Genomic DNA, 21,950 nt, shown 5'->3' with positions numbered 1-21,950 from the left:
TAAAGTAAAATAAAGTAAAAATAAAAATTTAAATTAAAAAAAAATCTTACCATAGTAATAAATTGATCTATCAAGAAAAAAAAAGGCTCATTAGTTTCTCTGTGCTTTCTGCATTCAACGTGGTATCATCTGCATATCTGAGGTTGTTGATATTTCTCCAGGCAGTTTTGATTCCAGCTTGTGATTTATCCAGGCCAGGATTTCACATGATGTACTCTGCATATAAGTTAAATAAATAGGGTGACAATATACATACAGCCTGTCTTACTCCTTTCTCAAATTGGAACCATTGTTGTTCCATGTCTGGTTCTACCTGTTGCTTCTTGACCTGTATACAGGTTTCTCAGGAGACAGGTAAGGCAGTCTGGTATTCCCATCTCTTTAAGAATGTTCTATATTGTTATGATCCACACAGTCAAAGGCTTTAGTGTTAAAGAGAAGGCAATGGCATCCCACTCCAGTACTCCTGCCTGGAAAATCCCATGGATGGAGGAGCCTGGTGGGCTGCGGTCCATGGGGTCGCTGAGGGTCGGACACAACTGAGTGACTTCACTTTCACTTTTCACTTTCATGCATTGGAGAAGGAAATGGCAATCCAGTCCAGTGTTCTTGCCTGGAGAATCCCAGGGACGGAGGAGCGTGGTGGGCTGCCATCTATGGGGTCGCACAGAGTTGGACATGACTGAAGCGACTTAGCAGCAGCAGCAGCAGCAGTCAGTGAAACAGAAGTAGATGTATTTCTGGAATTCCCTTGCTTCTCTATGATCCAACAGATGTGGCAATTTGATCTCTGGTTCCTCTGCCTTTTCTAAATCCAGCTTGAACATCTGGAAGTTCTCGGTTCATGTACTGCTGAAGCCAAGTTTGAAGGATTTTGAGCAGAACCTTGCTAACCTGTGAAACAAGTGCAATTGTGTGGTAGTTTGAACATTCTTTGGCATTGCCCTTGTTTGGGATTGGAATGAAAACTGACGTTTTCCAGTCCTGTGGCCACTGCTGAGTTTTCCAGATTTGCTGACATATTAAATGCAGCACTTTCACAGCATCATGTTACAATTTTAAGTAGCTCGGTTGGAATTCCATCACTTCTACTAGCTTTGTTCATAGTAATGCTTCCAAAGGCCCACCTGACTTCAGACTCCAGGAGTCTGGCTCTAGGTGAGTGACCACACTATCGTGATTATCCTGGTCATTAAGACCTTTTTAAAAAATATTTCTTCTGTATATTCTTGTCATCTCTTCTTAATCTCTATTAGGTCCTTACTGTTTCTGTCCTTTATCGTGCCCATCCTTGCATGAAATGGTCCTTTGATATCTCCAATTTTCTTGAGGAGATCTCAGCTCCTTAGGACATCTTAATATACTACCTAGTACACATTTTCTGCTCAAAAATTGTTTCTGAGTTAATAATTGACAGACAATGAAAATGCATTAGAAACAGAAAACAAAGGACATAGCAGCTGGACCATCTCCAATCAAGTTGTCCTATTTGATGTACAAAGCTAGTGTAACTTAAAAGATATTACAGCTTTCACAAAGTATCTTGGTAATTACTTTCTTAAGAAATTAATTTTTTCTTAAAATAATGGCAGACCCAAATATACGCTTATGGCATGAGGCATTTGTCATATTCTATTTTGGATGATTTTCTCTTGAATAACTCAGTTTTGTCCCCATTTTACTGGTATATAGCACATTTTATACGTGAATGACAATGCTGCAAACTTTTATATTCTTTTCTTGGTGGTCCGTCTTTTATTCAGTAGAAGGATGGTGATTAGTTTCCTGCAGAAGCTAAACAACTCTCCTGAGGGTACCACTTTTAACTAGTTTGATTTGTGATATTACATTATAAGAGTAAGTGAGATAAACTTTAAGCAATAATAAATCAGGTGACTCCTTTTCAGTAGCCAGTAATCAAATTTCAAAGCTCAAAGTATGAAAACTTTGTGTTCACTCATCATTTATATAAGGTAGTCTAATAAAAAGACACAATATTGACTCCTAGAATGAACCACCCCTTGTGTAATTATATACGACTATAAATGTGGGTGCAACCTACGGACTCTGGGAGAAAAGGAACAGCTCTTTACCTGGGTAACACCAGGTACAAGACGTCAATTTCCATGAATAAAGGTAAGCATGATTTTTATTCACTATCTTGTAACTTTAAGATTTTTAAATGTCCTAACATTTCAGATGTTAGGTGAGTCAAGTTTTCTGATATAAGAAATTAACATAATGATAATACTAATTATATACTTCAAAGGCTAGTTGGTGTTTCAACTCTAAGGAATGTAAGTTCTCATTTTATATTTGATGTTGCTGCTGCTGCTGCTGCTAAGTCACTTCAGTCGTGTCTGACTCTGTGCGACCCCATAGACAGCATCTGGCCTAGCTCCCATCATGAATTGGATGAAGTAAAAACTTCATTTTTACATATAATATTATTCAAATTGTTTGAGTTATGGTTGTCCGGAATTACTGAGAAGCTTAATTAAGACTTGGAAATCTAAAAAGTTTCTCTCTTTACAGACTGGGAAATTGAATGTATTCTTAAAACAATAAAACAATAAAATTTTTATATACTGAAAATACATCGAACCACAGATATTATTTGTGTGAACAGCTTAAGATAAATTCAATAAGACATTTTCATATATTAGTTTATTAAGGTAAGTAGCAGAGGTGCTTTCTATTGTATTTTTACTGCCCCAGTCAACAATGACCTTGGTATAAATGAATTAAGTGTATAGCAGGTAAAGTTGTACCACAGAGGCTTTTCATAATCATCAGGGAGCTTCAACTGTACTTTTCAAATCCTATAGAGTAACAGTGCTAATATGAGAAATGTACCATTATCTCCTTCATGGGAGACATCTTGGAAATGTATTTTAAATTTTGACTGTTGCTTCAGGTTAAATAGTTAGAAATAAAAATTCAGAACATGAAGATTAACCCACCATCTGATTAAGCTTTATAGAATACAATTTACAGGACTAGAATACAAGTAAAATAAATTTATATATCTTACTTTATTCTAAAGTTTGAATTACTATTTCCCAAACACAATCGACTCTTAGCAAGGTTTTCTTGGTCTGGGGGCCAACTTAATTAGCTTTTTAAAAATATCTCACCTTTGAAATAACCTTATCAGATTTGCATTTTTATTAATTGTGCTAATAATCTCTCTAGATCACAGTTGCCAAGGGCCCTGGAATGGGGCTGGTTTGGATAATCTGTATCTATCAGTTGGTCTTCTGGGAGGCAGAGAGGGAAGAATCTGCTTCAGGCTTCTCTGTATCGAAGCTCATGGATAGTCTCTGATTCCTGATAGAGATGACTATTTCACAGGTGTCCACAGTAATATGTGTATGGTGTGTGTGTGTCTGTGTGTCTCTGTGCTTGGGCATGTATGTGTGGCTCAGACAGTAAACAATCTGCCCACAATGTGGGAGGCCTGGGTTTGAACCCTGGCTGGGGAAGACCCCCTGGAGAAAGGAATGGCAACCTACTCCAGTATTGTTGCCTGGAGAATTCTATGGACAGATAAGCCTGGCGAGCTATAGTCCATGGGATCGCAAAGACTGAGACACGACTGAGTGACTAACACACACACATATGTGTATAACATCTATATATCTGTGTTAAGCAAAATTTTCCATTTGAGACTTTGCTGTCACCAAACTAATGACATGGTCTAGTGAGAAGTAGAATTTTATTAAATATTAGTTTCTCCCCTTCCTCCCAAACCCAACTCTTTTCTAATATAACTTAATCATTTCAAGATGCACTATACAAAAAAAAACAAAAACAAAAAAAAGGACATTTCCACACAAGTTTGCAGACACAGGATAAAATTTTTTAAATTACAGAGAAAATAAGAGAAAGTGATTGAATTAAGATAGTTGTCTGAGACACATCTACTTTCTTTCCTATCTGAAAATGTGAAATAATAAAAAAAACTTTTTTAATAAAGAGAAAATCCAAATGAAAGCAAGAAAAGAAAAATGCATACAATCAACAGTTTAGAAATGTTAAAGGATTCTGGAATGGTGGGAGGTCAAAACTACATCATAAAATTTTATAGAGCTGATGGAAAACTCAGTGATCATACCAATGGTCATAAACTTGGAAGAGTGGGAGCTTTCAAACAGTAGAGAAATTTCTCTTTCTTGATGAAAAAAGAGATAGAAGAGGAGAGAGAAACAGCTTTGATGACATTCAGTCCCAGATCAATCTGTCTTACACTGCTGCTAAGTCGCTTCAGTCGTGTCCGACTCTATGCGACCCCATAGATGGCAGCCCACCAGGCTCCCCCGTCCCTGGGATTCTCCAGGCAAGAACACTGGAGTGGGCTGCCATTTCCTTCTCCAAAGTCTTACACTAGTACACTACATTAACGCAGACTTTTTAGTTCTATGAGCCAATCAGTTCTACTATTGGTTAAGCCAGTTTTGGTTGTGTTTTTCTATTATCTGCCATGAAAAGATACCTAATGTTGTAGATACAAAAGAAGAGAATAAATAAAATGGAAGACAATTTTCCAGAGCAAAGAAAATCATTCGATTAGAAGTACCACAGAGTTCAGAACAAGGCGAAATAGAAATGCCTCACTGAGTTACATACTGGTGAAATTTCATAACACTTAGAATAAGAGCAAAATCCTAAAACATTCCAGAGAGAAAAATAAATTACCAAGAAATGAATGATAAACAGATTGATATAAGATACTTTATCTGTAAAAATGAATGATGAAAGAGAAAAATAAATAAATTTTTCAGAGAAAATGACTTTGAAATAGTTTTTTATCTATTAAAACTATCATCCAATCAGTTCAGTTCAGTCACTCAGTCGTGCCCGACTCTTTGTGACCCCATGAACCACAGCACGCCAGGCCTCCCTATCCATCACCAACTACCGGAATCCACCCAAACCCATGTCCATTGTGTCATGATGCCATCCAACCATCTCATCCTCTGTCATCCCCTTCTCTTCCTGCCCTCAATCTTTCCCAGCATCAGGGTCTTTTCAAATGAGTCAGCTCTCCACATCAGGTGGCCAAAGTATTGGAGTTATCATCCAATAGGAAGCCAAAATAAGGAAAGTTTTAGACATGTAGGGCCTAGAATTTTTTACCACCAATTTCTCTTCAACAAATGTTTCTTCTTTAGGAGAATCACTTATATATGGAATCCAGGAAAAATTCATATGACTCTAAGAAAACGAATGATAAAGATTGTGAGAAACAGTAATATAAAAAATAATGATACAATTTACAATTGTCTAAATACTTTTATAAAGCTTAATTTTTACATCTGAAACTAAAACCCTGGATATATTAATATGGGTTACAGGGATAGTCAGCAAGAGAGAAATGTAAGCTGTTGTATTGTAAATGGGAAGATATAGACAAGCATTAACTTTTGAGATTGACAAAAACCTTAAGTGAGGAACAACAATAAAATTTTTTGATTATTTCCCATCAGAGACAATGGAGGTCAATGCAATAACATTTAAAGTGCTTAAAAAATCTTTTGAATAAAAGTTATGCATCCAGAAAAATTATCCATTAATAATTTTTTTTCAAGCAGAACAGCCTTACAAGAAACTCTAAAGGAAGTTCTTCAGATTGAAAGAAAATGATACCAGATTATTATGAAAATCTACTGGAAGAAATGAGGAGCACTGAATATGGTAAATATTATAACACTTTTATTTTGAATTATATAACATACATAGATATAGTATATATCCATAAATGCATTACAAATAACAATAATAGTATAAAGATGGGAGGGGAAATGGAAGCGTATTGGAACAAAGTTGATATAGTTTACTGGAATTAAATAAGTACCAACCTGAAGTAAACAGTGATAAGCTGAACACTGTAATCACTACACAAAGAAAATAACTTATTAAAAAATCTACCAAAGAATAAAAATAGTTTGCTAAAAGAATTGTTGAACACAAAAGAAGTCAGTAAAAGAGAAATAGAGTAGAAGGGAAAGATACCAGACATAGAAAACAAATATCAAAACAGCAGCACCATAGAAACAATTACAGTTAATTTCATGGGTTAAACATTGTAATTAAAAGACAGAGATGGAATTGGATAAAAGAGCAAGATTTAACTTGACACAATGTATTAGAAACACTTTAAAGATACATAAAGGATACAAAAAGGTCTACCATGTAAACAATAAACATAGGTGATCTGCAATAGCTATCTCAGACAAAACAGACTTTAACACACAAAAATTACTAAACACAAGGAAATTTCATAATAATAAAAGGGGAAATATAACAGATTAGCAATAATTACAAATATGCATACATTTAAGAACACACAGCTACCCAAAAAGAAGTAAATCCTGAACAAAACTGAAAGAATAAACCAACAATTAACAGTTCTAACTGGGGGCTTCTTAGGTGGTGCAGTGGTAAAGGCTCTGCCTGCCAGTGCAGGAGATGTGGGTTCAATCCCTGGGTTGGGAAGACCCCCTAGAGGAGAAAATGGGAACCCACTCCAGTATTCTTGCCTGGAAAATTTCATGGGCAGAGGAGACTGGTGGGCTACAGCCCATAGGGTTGCAAAGAGTTGGACATCACTGAGCACGCAGGCACACACACAGTTATAACTGGAGATTTTAATACTCTTCTCTCAGCAACTGATAGAAGAGTAGACAAAAAGTCACTAAGAATATGGAAGACATGAACACCGCTATAAACCAAATGGACTTTAAAGTATGCAAAACGTTACCAAAAGAAAGAGAAAACACATTCTTTGGAAGTATACATGAAACAGTTTCTAGGAGAGACCACATGACATCCATAAAACAAGTCTCGGTGACTTCACATTTGAATTTAGATGCACTGAAATCATACAAAGTATTTCTCTGACCACAACCAGATTGTCAAAAACAACAGAAAGAAATCTGGGAAAACCCCAAATACTTGGAAATTAAACACACATTTCCAAAAAAAAAAAACTTATGAATTAAAGAAGTAGCCACAAATGTAAACACAACAAATCACGGGATTTATTGGATGCAACTAAAACAGTGCTTAGAAAGTATCTTGTAGCTTTAAATGCTTATATTCAGTTCAGTTCAGTTCAGTTCAGTCACTCAGTCCTGTCCGATTCTTTGCTACCCCATGAATCGCAGGACTCCAGGCCTCCCTGTCCATCACCACCTCCCGGAGCTCACCCAAACTCATGTCTATCGAGTCGGTGATGCCACCCAGCCCTCTCATCCTCTGTAATCCCTTTCTCCTCCTGCCCTCAATCCCTCCCAGGATCAGAGTCTTTTCCAATGAGTCAACTCTTCGCATGAGGTGGCCAAAGTACTGGAGTTTCAGCTTGAGCATCAGTCCTTCCAAAGAACACCCAGGACTGATCTCCTTTAGAATGGACTGGTTGGATCTCCTTGCAGTCCAAGGGACTCTCAAGAGTCTTCTCCAACACCACAGTTCAAACGCATCAATTCTTTGGCACTCAGTTTCTTCACAGTCCAACTCTCACATCTACACATGACTACTGGAAAAACCATAGCTTTGACTAGATGGACCTTTGTTGGCAAAGTAATGTCTCTGCTTTTGAATATGCTGTCTAGGTTGGTCATAACTTACCTTCCAAGGAGTAAGTGTCTTTTAATTTCATGGCTGCAATCACCATCTGCAGTGATCTTGGAGCCCCCCAAAATAAAGTCTGCCACTGTTTCCCCTGTTTCCCCTGTTTCCCCACCTATTTCCCATGAAGTGATGGGACCAGATGCCATGATCTTGGTTTTCTGAATGTTGAGCTTTAAGCTAACTTTTTCACTCTCCTCTTTCACTTTCATCAACAGGCTTTTTAGTTCCTCTTCACTTTCTTCCATAAGGGTGGTATCATTGCATATCTGAGGTTATTGATATTTTTCCTGGCAATTTGATTCCACCTTGTGCTTCTTTCAGCCCAGCGTTTCTCATGCTTATATTAGAAAGCTCTAAAATCAACTGCCTCTAGGTTACATATCGAGGAAGTAAAGAAAGATCAAGTCAAATCCAAAACTATCAGAAAAAAAAAATTGAAGAGAAAAATCTTTAAAAACAGTGAAACAAAAAGTATCAAAATTATAGAGAAAAATCAATGCAATTAATAAGTTTCTTCTTTGAAAAGATCAAAAAATTTGATAAATTATTTCTGAAAAGAGACAGATGACACAAATCACCAAAATCAGGAAGGAAAGAGGGAACTCTACAAGAATTAAAAGGATTATAAGAGAATTTTATGAACTTTACAGCAAGAAATAGGCAAGTTAGATAGACAAATTTCTGAACAGAAACAAATCACCAAAGTTTACTCAAGCAAAAATATAAAATAAAAAAAATCTATAAAATAAAAGTGAATTGGTCATTAAATATATTCCCAGAAAGAAAATGAAAATCCCTCATGGACTACAGTCCATGGGGTCACAAAGAATCGGATATAACTGAGCAACTAAGCACAGCATAGCAATAAAATACTTAAGGATACATTTAACAAGAATAGTGTATGATTTGTACATGGAAAACTATAAAATGCTGCTGACAGAAATCAAGAAAGATCTAAGTAAATGGATAAAAACACCACACTATGGATTAGAAGATGATGGTAAGGTGGTACATCTCACCAAGCTGATCTATGGACTCAGTGCAATCCCTATCACAGTCTCAGCAACCTTTTCCACGAAATTGATGGGCTGATCCTAAACTTATAGGGCAAAGGACTTAAAATAGCCAAAACAATTTACAGAAAAATAGAGTAGGATTTGGAGGACTTACAACATCTGAGTTCAAGTTTGCCATGAAGCTATGAAACCAAAACTGTATGGTATGGACTTAAACACAAATATATCTTATCAATGGAATAGAACAGAAAGTCCAGAAACAAGTCTCTATACTTAAGGTCAATTGATGTTTGACAGTAGTCCACGGTTAAACCTATGAAGAAAATACAGGGTTTTTTTCAACAAATGGTAACAACTGAATATTCATATGAAATAAAAAGAAACTTTCGACTCTCACAGCACACACAAAAATTAACTCAAAATGAATCTTTGTACAAGCTAAAATCATAAACCTGCTGGAAGAAAACACTGAGGAGGACCTTATAATCTTAGCAGACAAACATCTCTAAATGTGACACACAGTGCACAATCCATGAGATGAGCAAATTAAATTTTTATCAAAATTTAGAAGTTTTGCTTTTTAACAGACAGCATTAAGAAAACAAAAAGAAGCCGCAAGGTCTAAGACTATACTTGCAAATAACTTGCTTAATAGAATTTTTGGATATAAAGACTTCTATTAAGTAAGAAGTCGTTCTTAGAATAAAGAATTTCAGTTCAGGTCAGTTGTTCTGTCACATTGCCGCTTTGTGACCCTATAAACTGCAGCATGCCAGGCTTCCCTGTCCATCACCAAATTCCAGAGCTTGCTCAAACTCATGTCCATAGAGTCGGTATTGCCATTCAACCACCTTATCCTCTCTTGTCCCCTTCTCCTCCTGCCTTCAATTTTTTCCAGCGTCAAAGTTTTTCCAGTGAGTCAGGTCTTCCCATCAGGTTCCCATCAGCTGAAGCTGGAGCTTCAGCTTCAGCAACAGCATCAGTCCTTCCAAAGAATATTCAGGACTGATTTCCTTTAAGACTGACTGGTTTGCTCTCCTTGCATTCCAAGGGACTCTCAAGAATGTTCTCCAACATCACAGTTCAAAAGCATCAATCTCTCAGTGCTCAGCTTTCTTTATAGTCCGACTCTCACATCCATACATGACTACTGGAAAAACCATAGTTTTGGCTAGACAGACCTTCGTCTAGTAATGTCTCTGCTTTTTAATATGCTGTCTAGCTTGGTAATAGCTTTTCTTCCAAGGAGAAAGCATCTTTTAATTTCATGGTGACAGTTACCATCCACAGTGATTTTGGAGCCCCCCAAAATAAAGTCTGTCACTGTTTCCATTGTTTCCCCATCTATTTGCCATGAAATGATGGAGCCAGTTAGAACTGGACATGGAACAACAGACTGGTTCCAAATTGGGAAAGGAGTACATCAAGGCTATATACTGTCACCCTGCTTATTGAACTTACATGTAGAGTACGTCATGCGAAATGCTGGGCTGGATGAAGCACAAGCTGGAATCAAGACTGCTGGGAGGAATATCAATAACCTCAGATGTGCAGATGACACCACCTTTATGGCAGGAAGTGAAGAAGAACTAAAGAGCCTTTTGATGAAAGTGAAAAAGGAGAGTGAAAAAGTTGGCTTAAAGCTCAACATTCAGAAAACGAAGATGATGGCATCTGGTCCCATCACTTCATGGCAAATAGATGGGGAAACAATAGAAACCGTGACAGACTTTATTTTGAGGGGCTCCAAAATCACTGTGGATGGTGACTGCACTCATGAAATTAAAAGACGCTTGCTCCTTGGAAGAAAAGCTATGACCAACCTAGACAGCATATTAAAAAGCAGAGACATTACTTTACCAACAGAGGTCTGTCTGGTTAAAGCTATGGTTTTCCCAGTAGTCACGTATGGATGTGAAAGTTGGACTATAAAAAAAGCTGAGTGCCGAAGAATTGATGCTTTTGAACTGTGGTATTGGAGAAGACTTTTTTTTTAATTAATTTATTTTTTATTGAAGGATAATTGCTTTACAGAATTTTGCTGTTTTCTGTTAAACCTCAACATGAATCAGCCATAGGTAAACATGGAGAAGACTCTTGAGAGTCCCTTGGACTGCAAGGAGATCCAACCAGTCTATCCTAAAGGAAATCAGCGCTGAATATTCATTGGAAGGACTGATAGTGAAACTGCAACTCCAATACTTTGGCCACCTGATGATGGGCAGAACTGATTCGTTTGAAAAGACCCTGATGCTGGGAAAGATTGAAGGCAGGAGGAGAAGAAGCTGACAGAGGATGAGATGGTTGGATGGCATCACCAATTCAATGGATATGAGTTTGAGTAAACTCTGGGAGGCGGTGATGTACAGGGAGGCCTGGTGTGCTGCAGCCCATGGGGTCCTAAAGAGTTGGACATGACTGAGTGACTGAACTGAATTGAACTGATGGGACCATATGCCATGATCTTAGTTTTCTGAATGTTGAGTTTTAAGCCAACTTTTTCACTGTCCTCTTTCACTTTCATCAAGAGGCTCTTTAGTTCTTCTTCGCTTTCTGCCATAAAGGTGGTGTCATCTGCATATCTGAGGTTATTGATATTTCCCTGGCCATCTTGATTCCAGCTTGTGCTTCATCTAATCCAGCATTTTTCATGATGTACTCTACATATAAGTTAAAGAATCAGGGTGACAATATACAGCCTTGATGTACTCCTTTCCCAATTTGGAACCAGTCTGTTGTTCCCTGTCCAGTTCTAATTGTTGCTTCTTGACCTGCATACAGATTTCTCAGGAGGCAGGTCAGGTGGTCTGGTATTCCCATCTCTTAGAATTTTCCACAGTTTGTTGTGATGCACATAGTCAAAGGCTTCGACCTAGTCAATAAAGCAGATTTTTTCTGGAACTCTCGCTTTTTTGATGATCCAACAGATATTGGCAATTTGATCTCTGGCCCCTCTGTTTTTTCTAAATTCAGCTTGGACATCTGGAAGTTCACGGTTCACGTACTGTTGAAGCCTGGCTTGGAGAATTTTGAGCATTACTTTGCTAACATGTGAGATGAGTGCAACTGTGCAGTAGTTGGAACATTCTTTGGCATTGCCTTTAAATTCTCCCCAGTGTAGCCTGCAGGGTAAGCAGTCAACAAACCTTTATTCAGGGCCTGCTCTCTGTCAGGTCTTGGGTCCACAGGGCTCTTATATTAGGGTCTGGAGATTACAGGTGACTATGACAATCCAGAGTGTTTAAAAGAGGGCGAGTGCTCAGTCATGTCTGACTTTTTGGGACCCTATGCCTCCCAGGCTCCTCTGTCCATGGAATTTTCCAGGCAAGAATACTGGAGCAGGTTGCCATTCCCTATTCCAGGGGATCTTCTGAACCCAGGGATCAAACTCCTGTCTCTTGTGTCTCCTGTACTGGCAGGCAGATTCTTTACCACTGTGCCACCTGAGAAGCTCCCCAACTGCTGTAAGACTGTCAGTTAAATTCAAGGCTGTGCAGAGTAATTAGCTTTGGAAGGAAGTTTTTTCTTTCTAAACTTGTGGCCCAAACATAGTGGCAACGTATGGCAAACACAGTTTCAGTGGCTATATTATTTGTAGGTAGATGTAAAACTAACTTCTCTCACAGAGAGTAGACACCTTCCACTCCACAACTACACCAGCTCTGTTGATTAATAAACTCAGCACTGGCCCATGAAGATAAGCCTCTTCAAACAGTGCTGAGGGTAAACAAGTGGACACTAGTCATCATGATTTCTTGTATAATCTAACAGTCATTTTATTAGCCCTGCTGAAACACCAATCCCTGAGGGGATTAGTATTGTTATGCACAGGAAATGGGGCCAGAGGTTCAAAGTGACTTCTAATCCCTCAGCCCACTGCTAGGATTTAATCACTCCCCTTTTCTTCCCTAGTAGCTCAGCTGGTTAAAAAAAATCTGCCTGCAATGCAGGAGACCAGGTTCGATGCCTGGGTTGGAAAGATCCCCTAGAGAAGGAAATGGTCACCCACTCCAGTACTCTAGCCTGGAGAATTCCATGGACAGAGGAGCCTGGCAGGCTACAGTCCATGGGATCACAAAGAATCGGACACGACTGTGCGACCAACTGTCACTTTCTTTTCTTTTGGAAAGCTAAGTTTTTCTAAAAACCTCTCCAGCTCAAAGAGCCTTCTACAATGGTGCAGACACAGTAAGCTGAAGCCTGGTGACTTTTAGCTGGGAAAACAAATAAACCTGTTCATTTATTTTTAAAATTAGGTTTTGCCACATGGTATATGAGAGCTTAGTACCCCCACCAGTGATCAAACACAGGGCCCTTGCATTAGAAGCCCAGAGTCTTAACCACTGGACTGACAGAGAAGTCTCACAACAAACTTTTTTTTCACTGTGTTGAAATAGGATTTATTTGAAACAGTTTTTTGTTAAAAACAAAACAAAGCAAAATGTTAAGTTTGGCTTCAGCAGATATCCAGGTCACTGTAATGGCCTTTAGAAATATTAAAATCTTAAACATCAATGAACACTCCAAGTCTTCCTTAATCATAATATGACAAGTTTCACAGTTTAGTACTCTTGAAGGCAAAGCTGTCAGATCTCACAATCTTGACATTGTGTAGTATTTATAACTTAAAGGATCTATGAAACATTCCCCCCAAACTTGTTGTAAACATCATCATTACTTCAAAACTGTATGTAATACTATGTGCCAGGAAGAGAGAGAATACAGAGGTCTGTCAATACTGCATTGCATAGAAATAAGACTCTACTAAAAGCCTTTTATTAAAAAGTGTAACAACTTTCTGCTTTAGTGTCCAAGAAGCCAGGACTGATCTCAAAATTGGAAGCCTTAGAACACAATGCCTCAAATTCTAGGGTATTCTTTTGATTTACACCCATTTTACATGAGTTGACTGTCCCACTTTAAGAATGGTCTGAGTATTGTGATTTTCTTCTTTTTTAAATAAATATGTGAATTAAAAAATATTTCAATAATAGGAAAATAAACATCTTCCCAGTGTAGCCAGCCACCCTCTTGTCATTCCCTCCCCCGTCCGTCCCCCTGCTTCCCCCTTCTTTTCTCTGTGATTGCAGGACAGCACTGGGCTCTCAGGGTTTTTATTACAAGTCTAGATTCCGTGGAGACACTCTGATACGACACCTAGACTCAAGGGTGCGCTGCTGCAGCCGGGACGGGCCAGTCGCGCTTACCGCCCGGGGGACACACGTGGCGCGGCCTCGCCCTGGCCGCGCGTGGACACGATGGCGCGTCCCCACCCTTCCATGCGCCCCTCCTGCTTCCTGCCCTACAAGTAGCCTGAGCCGGGCAACTCTGGCCAGAAGTCCTCCCGGCCTCACGCAGAGCAAACCTCTTTTCTCCCGGGGACCGCCGGGTGCGGGAGAGCTCGGAGCTCCGGCGCGGACCCCAGCGGCGCGCGCGCCCCCAGCGCCCAGGCCGCGCCCGGCGCCGGCTCACCGCGACCGTCTCGCCCTAGGTGCCCGCGCCGGTGGGGAGCAGCTGCCGCAGGGGGCGTCCGGGGCGTGGTCAATGAGGCGAAGCCTGAGGAAGATGCTGCGCCCCGGGGAGAAGAAGGAGCCCCGGGACTTCGTCTGCCTGGGCGTCGAGGACCACAAGGACAACAGCAATGACTTCAAGGTACCCGGGCGGGCGCGCTCTCAAGTCCGGGCGCGGGTCGGCTCTTCCTAACTTTACCCTCCTCGACTCGAAGCTTCCTAGCGGGCAGCCCCGGGATGGGAGGACCCGGCCAGGTGGGGGCTGTCTGCATCGGGGTGTGCGTGCGGTCCAGTGTGCACCTCGGGAAGTGGGGAGCTCGGGGAGTCGGGTTCTTAAAAGGCGCCCGCCGGTTGGTGCCGGCTTTATCCTCCCTGTCTGCTTGTTTGTTCACCCTGCTTTTGCTTGTGGTGGGCAGCTGTAGCGTGGGGAGACCTACCCCCAAAGTACCGCCAGCGTTTGGCCGCAACTGCCTGGGTCCAAAATCGGAACCAGTTTTGGAGTGTGTGCTGTTCTCCTTTTTATAGATTTTCTTTAGAACCAAACAGCTAGATGGCTGAATCTGGCGGTCGGAGAGCTAGCTACTCACGAGTTTGGCGTTCGGAAGCACGCTTCTCTCGCGGAGGGAAATGGAAGCAGAACCTAACAGTGAGGTGTTGCAGGGATTGGGAGGACGGCCCTCTCCAGTGGCTGGGGCAGTCAGGGCAGTCAGTCGGAAGGGACTTTGAGGGAGGAGACCCTTCGAAGCTAGGTAGGTGGTCTTCCGGGGTCCCAACGGCTAGAATGGGGCTTCTGTTTCTTTTGCGGATTCCAAAGTCGCTCTGACCAAAAGGCTGCACCAGCTCAGGTTGCTGGCTGATGGCGCTGAGGGCAGAGGCTGTCGGATGCTCAGAAAACACATCGCTGGATGCCTCGCGTTGTCAGTAGGAGGAAGCATCTCTTTTTAAACGTTAAAAGAGTTAAAAGCTCTCTCCAAGGCCACCACAAATCTCTTTGCATGGTGAAACCATGTACACTTTGATTTGCTCATGGAATATATTTTAGAATACTTTCAAAATCAGCTGCTGGAGATGTATCTCATTCTTCTTAGCAGCTTTATAATATTCCCTTGTATTAATGTGTCATGCTTTACCAGACCAGCACGTGTGTGTTTGTTTTGTTTTGCTATTACACACACACGTGATTGTCTGTGGGTGTAGATATGGCTTCCTCTGTCTACAGTACCTTAATGAATATGTTAAAGGCCTAGTAGGATCAAAAGTCACCTATGGGCTTAATTTTGGTAGAAATTGCCAAGTTGCCCTCTAAATAGGTTAGGTGAATAGACAGTGTTTTTAATCCTGCTTGTGAGTCAGACATGCATAGAAAATTACATAAAACCACAAACCAAGCCTCCCAAGGTGCATCCAGATTAAATCCAGATTAAATACTTTTCCTCCTCTTTAATATTAGTATAATAACTATCGTCTTTTAGCTTAATACAAAGAAATGAAGTTCTAAGTGAAGGTCAAACACTAGGATAGCGTCTTTGGAATTAACATTAAGGGACTGGAAAATTTTTTTAAATTTTGAAAATCACACCGAATGTACTTTCTTTACTTATCAATGTGGTCTGTGTTTTCTAGAGATAATTAGTGAAGGAATTCTGCAATACAGTGTCTCAAACTTACTTTCTTTGTGTTTTAATTTGTCTTTGTTTAGTTTTCTTGCCTAAATCGAGCACAAGCATTTAGGTTATCCAAGGCTTTTGAAAACCACAGTTAAGCTTGTAGATTGAGGGATTTATATATTTTATTTTGTTCAGTTCAGTTCAGTTGCTCAGTCATCTCCGACTCTTTGCTACCCCATGAATCACAGCACGCCAGGCCTCCCTGTCCATCACCAACTCCCGGAGTTCACGCAAACTCATGTCCGTTGAGTCGGTGATGCCATCCAACCATCTCATCCTCTGTCGTCCCCTTTTCCTCCTGCCCTCAATCCCTCCCAGCATCGGGGTCTTTTATAACAAGTCAACTCCACATGAGGTGGCCAAAGTATTGGAGCTTCAGCTTCAGCATCAGTCCTTGCAATGAACACCCAGGACTGATCTCCTTTAGGGTGGACTGGTTGGATCTCCTTGCAGTCCAAGGGACTCTCAAGAGTCTTCTCCAACACCACAGTTCAAAAGCATCAATTCTTTGGTGCTCAGCTTTCTTCACAGTCCAACTCTCACATCCATACATGACCACTGGAAAAACCATAGCCTTAACTACACGGACCTTAGTCGGCAAAGTAATGTCTCTGCTTTTCAATATGCTATCTAGGTAGGTCATAACTTTCCTTCCAAGGAGTAAGCGTCTTTTAATTTCATGGCTGCAATCACCACCTGCAGTGATTTTGGAGCCCCCCAAAGTAAAGTCTGCCACTGTTTCCACTCTTTCCCCATCTATTTGCCATGAAGTGATGGGACCAGATGCCATGATCTTCATTTTCTGAATGTTGAGCTTTAAGCCAACTTTTTCACTCTCCTCTTTCACTTTCATCAAGAGGCTTTTGAGTTCCTCTTCACTTTCTGCCATAAGGGTGGTGTCATCTGCATATCTGAGGTCATTGATATTTGTCCCGGCAATCTTGCTTCCAGCTTGTGCTTCTTCCAGCCCAGCATTTCTCATGCTGTACTCTGCATAGAAGTTAAATAAGCAGCGTGACAATATACAGCCTTGATGTACTCCTTTTCTTATTTGGAACCAGTCTGTTGTTCCATGTCCAGTTCTAACTGTTGCCTCCTGACCTGCATATAGGTTTCTCAAGGGGCAGGTCAGGTGGTCTGGTATTCCCATCTCTTTCAGAATTTTCCACAGTTTATTGTGATCCACCCAGTCAAAGGCTTTGGCATAGTGAATAAAGCAGAAATAGATGTTTTTCTGGAACTCTTTTGCTTTTTTGATGATCCAGTGGCTGTTGGCAATTTGATCTCTGGTTCCTCTGCCTTTTCTAAAACCAGCTTGAACATCTGGAAGTTCACGGTTTACATATTGTTAAAGCCTGGCTTGGAGAATTTTGAGCATTACTTTGCTAGTGTGTGAGATGAGTGCAATTGTGCAGTAGTTGGAGCATTCTTTGGCATTGCCTTTCTTTGGGATTGGACTTTAAATCATCCTGTAGAAATCTCAGCAGTGAGACTAGTTACAAACAAATACATGTAGCACTCTGGAGAGTTCTTAACTTTCCTCATTAAGAAGACATGGTGTACAATATTTTCTCCAGCATGCACACACAATATCTTAGGACTCCTGACAAAATTGAAGTATGGCAGAAAACTTAGAAGATTAGAAATGTGGAATATGAATCATCTGACTGATGCTTTTAATCTTTTCCAATCACTTTCTTTCAAGGGAGTTAATACGTCAGCATTTGGCCTTAATTTCTCATTGATATGGGCTTCCCTGGTGGCTCAGACGGTAATGAATCCACCTGCAATGCAGGAGACCTGGGTTCAATCCTTGAGTCGGGAAGATCCCCTGGAGGAGGAAATGGCTAACTACTCAGTATTCTTGCCTGGAGAATTCCATGGACCGAGGAGCCTGGCAGGCTACAGTTCATTGGGGGATTGCATAGAGTTGGGCACGACTGAGTGACTAACACTTACCTCACTTACTTACTTCTCATAGTTATAATCTCCCATTTGTTAAAATTTCTCATTGTAATAATTTCCTTCCTTTTTGCCTCATACTGCATATATATATTTCATTAAAACAACCTAAAATAGGTGTATTTGATACCTCTAGTTTAAAGGACTCAGAATTAGCTTCTTTAAACCTAATAAGAGAACTAACCAATCAATCCTAAAGGAAATCAACCCTGAATATTCATTGGAATATTGAATAATCATTGATGCTGAAGCTGAAGCTCCAATACTCTGGCCACCTGATGTGAAGAGCCAACCCATTGGAAAAGATCCTGATGCTGGGAAAGATTGAGGGCAGGAGAAGAAGGGGGAGGCAGAGGATAAGATGGTTAATAGAGTGTCATCTACTCAACGGACACAAATTTGAGCAAACTGAGATACCGTGAAGGACAGAGAAGCCTGGCCTGCTGTAGGCCATGGGGGTCACAAACAGTCAGACACAACTTAGCGACTGAACGACAACAAGCGTGATCTAGTCTGTTACATTCTATATCTAGTCATAGAGTTCAGAATCTGAAAGAATCTGAAGTGGCCCTGTGATAGTAGAAAACTATATTGACTGAATATGTAATAACTTGTCCAGATGACATCCTTGACTTTCAGTACTTTCTTTAAAGAAATCTCTTCGAAGCCTAGGTAACATGCCGTGAACTAAATTCACACAGCACATCTGATGAGCTTGTATAAAATAATTAGATGCTTTGTTATCATTGTGGACTCAGCAGTACCTCATGAGCCTCTGAACCCAGGGCTGGCTGTCAAAGAGTGTGTAATTGGGTTTGTGTTGACTGCACATCAGTGAGTAGACCTGTAAATTGCTCTTTTTGACACTGTGGGGTAAATGAGAGAATTCCTTTATTATTACTGGAAGAACATATCAATTTCAAGTGCTATAATACTTCCTAATGGAGTCAGGTAAACACTTCCTTTGATGGGGTGAGACATTGAAAAAGAGCCTACTTCTGTGAAGAGCTCATTTAAAATTTATTACTGAATATGTGTAAATTTGGAAATTTCATACCTTGTGAGAATGAATCAAAAGCAGAACATCAACACCTTGAAATTTCACAAGGAAGAGATATACTGTCATCCATGATAAGTCATCTTTAGTGCAGTTATAATAAAGAATATAAAGAGCAGGAAGAAAACAAACCTTAGAGAAAATTTACATCTTCTAGAAAGTTATTGCTCCTCCCCTGACATCAGTGGACATTAATGTCTGTTTGGAATCATACTTTTCCAGGCCAGTGACAACTGCCAACTATGCCCAAGACTTATGGAACTTATCCTGCAAAGTTTGTTCTTATGATCTGGAGACTTTATCATACAGTTTCTCTATCACAACTTCAGTCTCCACTGTATGTTGGATTTTTGGCATTCATCAGTCAGGCAAAATCTGCATTCCATGTACCTTCCATTCAAATTCTAACTTCGTTCCTTACTGTGTGCCTTTGGGCAAACAATGTAACCTCTCAGTGTCTTGATCTCTGGTGGTAAGTAAGTACACAAATAGTGGAAACAGTGAGAGAATTTAATTTTAGGGGGCTCCAAAATCCCTGCAGATGGTGACTGCAGCCATGAAATTAAAAGACACTTGTCCTTGGAAGAAAAGCCACAACAAACCCAGACAGCATATTAAAAAGCAGAGATATTACTTTGCCAACAAAGGTCCGTGTAGTCAAAGCTACGGTTGTTCCAGCAGTCATGTATGGATGTGAGAGTTGGACTATAAAGAAAGCTGAGTGCTGAAGAATTGATGCTTTTGAACTGTGGTGTTGGAGAAGATTCTTGAGAGGCCCCTGGACTGCAAAATCAAACCAGTCCATCCTAAAGGAAATCAGTCCTGAATATTGATTGGAAGGACTGATGCTGAGGCTGAAGCTCAAGTTCTTTGGTCACCTGCTGTGAAGAACTGACTCATTGGAAAAGACCCTGATGCTGGGAAAGATTGAGGGCAGGAGGAGAAGGAGATGACAGAGGATGAGATGGTTGGATGGCATCACCAGCTTGATGGACATGAGTTTGAGCAAGCTCTGGGTGTTGGTGATGGACAGGGAAGCCTGGCATGCTGCAGTCCATGGGGTCGCAAAGAGTCAGACACAGTTGAGCAACTGAACTGAACTGAACTAAACTAAATGCTAGCCCTTCCTGGCTGCAGAGAACCATGAGGCACTGCACCTGACCTGACTTGGCCTGGCTCAGAGTCCCAGTGGTCAAAAGAGGGGAGATAGTTCATTCCCAGAGGAAATTAGGCAGCTGTTCTAGATAACTGACCAAGAGACTTACATGACCATCCTTCAATATGATTCTATCTCCATTACCTAGGAACACATTGGGTGGGAACTGACTATCGGCAGGAAGGCCAAAGAAAGGGCAGTAATTTAGTTTCTACTTTTACTCCTTGCATTCATGAAAATCTTTTTTCATCAACCAGAATCCCTTATGCTGTGGTTTCAGTACATTTTTCACCTGGAAGAAACAATGCTTCTATGTTTTCACTCTACTTACTTTCTTCTCAGCTCACATCTATTACATTTACTTCCAAACTCTTCTCAAGGCCTTTATTTCTACAGCATATACAGGTTTGGGATCAGAAAATCAAATTATTTATTTAATGTGCTTATCGATGTGAAAGCATTTGTAGACCCGGCTTCGATCCTTGGGTCAGGAAGATCTCCTGGAGAAGGGAATGGCTACTCACTCCAGTGTTCATGCCTGGAGAATTCCATGGATAGAGGAGGTCGGTGGACTACAGTCCAGAGGGCCTCAAAGAGTCACACATGACTGAGTGACTAATACTTTCACTTTCTTTCTACATGTCTAAGAATCAGCCAGCCAATTAAGGAGACACAGGTTCGATTCCTAGGTTCAGGAGGTCTCCTGGTGTAGGAAATGGCTACCCACTCCAGTATTCTTGTCTGGAAAAACCCATGGACAGAGGAGCCTGGCAGGCTACAGTCCATAGGGTCACAACGAGTCAAACAACAGCTGAGCATGTATGCTCTGGGGCATGCTCTATATGTCTAAAGATTTTGTGTTCTTCAGAAAAAAATTTGTTTACTTTATCATAAGCACAAGAACTAGTTTGGATGATAATCTTTTGACAATGAACTTATCATACTAATAAGTTTTATATATGCTTATTTAAGGTAACAATTTTGTATATACTTCTAGGTGGTGTTCGAGGGAAACAAATGTGGTTTACAAAACTTTGTGAAGATACACAAGAGAGTAAAAAAATATGATGATGTGAATGCCTCCTCTTTGCACCATGCTGCAGAAGAAGGTCAAGTGGAGCTGATGGAGATGATTGTCAGTGAGTCCTCCTGTGAAGGTAACAGAACTTTACAGCTGGTGCTGGGTATTTCATCATCTCATTAGACTCATTTGGAAAAAGTGGAATGAAGTGATTCTGGAGCGTCAGTTAGTTCCAGATTATAAAGGGCCTGAATGTCTCACTCAGGAATGTGCCAATGCTCTTTAATCTTTTCCACAGAAATACTGCAGAGGACGGTGCAGGAATCTGGGACAGCCCACTGCCAGTGCAGATTTTCTTTGCAATTGCATGATAGATCATAAAAAATCATGTATATTTCATGTATTCTTATATACTGTTTCCACTGAGGTCATCACATACTTAAATTGCTCGCTCGCTGGTGCACATCCTAAGTCACTTCAGTTGTGTCTGTCTCTTTGGGACCCTATGGACTATAGCCTACCAGGCTCCTCTGTCCATGGGATTCTCCAGGCAAGAACAGTAGAAGAGCTAGCCATGTCCTTCTCCAGGGGGTGTTCTCAACCCAGAGATCGAACACGCATCTCTCATGTCTCCTGCATTGGCAGGTGCGTTCTTTACCTCTAGTGCCACCCTTATCGTGTCAATAAAATTGACACCCCAAGAAGATGTCACATCCTCCCCAGCCTTGAGCCCCCAGCCTTCTTTGAGAAACTCAGCTGTAGTTGATAAGGAAGAGGGGTGACACAGAGATTTCAGCAGTGAGGTGGTGTAATAAGACCATTATTATTGACGGTAAGATGGAGGTCAGTTAAAAAGCTGTTTTAGTAGTAAAGAGAAGTTGAGCATCTCCTAGGGTTTTGAGATTGGAATAAGGAGAAAGGGAGAG

General features: G+C 40.6%; 1 protein-coding gene across 1 annotated transcript in view; it reads left to right on the top strand.

The window, feature by feature from the left end:
- The first annotated feature begins 14,195 nt into the window (after positions 1-14,195).
- The window catches only part of TRPA1 (transient receptor potential cation channel subfamily A member 1), a 56,533-nt gene continuing 48,778 nt past the window's right edge, over positions 14,196-21,950 (top strand). The window contains exons 1-2 of the mRNA XM_068983764.1: positions 14,196-14,303; positions 21,001-21,160. Of these exons, the coding sequence (XP_068839865.1) occupies positions 14,196-14,303; positions 21,001-21,160 (268 nt within the window). The remainder of the gene's footprint in view (positions 14,304-21,000; positions 21,161-21,950) is intronic.

Source organism: Capricornis sumatraensis, chromosome 11, assembly GCF_032405125.1.
Source record: "Capricornis sumatraensis isolate serow.1 chromosome 11, serow.2, whole genome shotgun sequence".
Classification (NCBI taxonomy): Eukaryota; Metazoa; Chordata; class Mammalia; order Artiodactyla; family Bovidae; genus Capricornis; species Capricornis sumatraensis.
The sequence above is the reverse complement of the archived record's forward strand: the minus strand, read 5'-3'. Positions and strand labels throughout refer to the sequence as shown.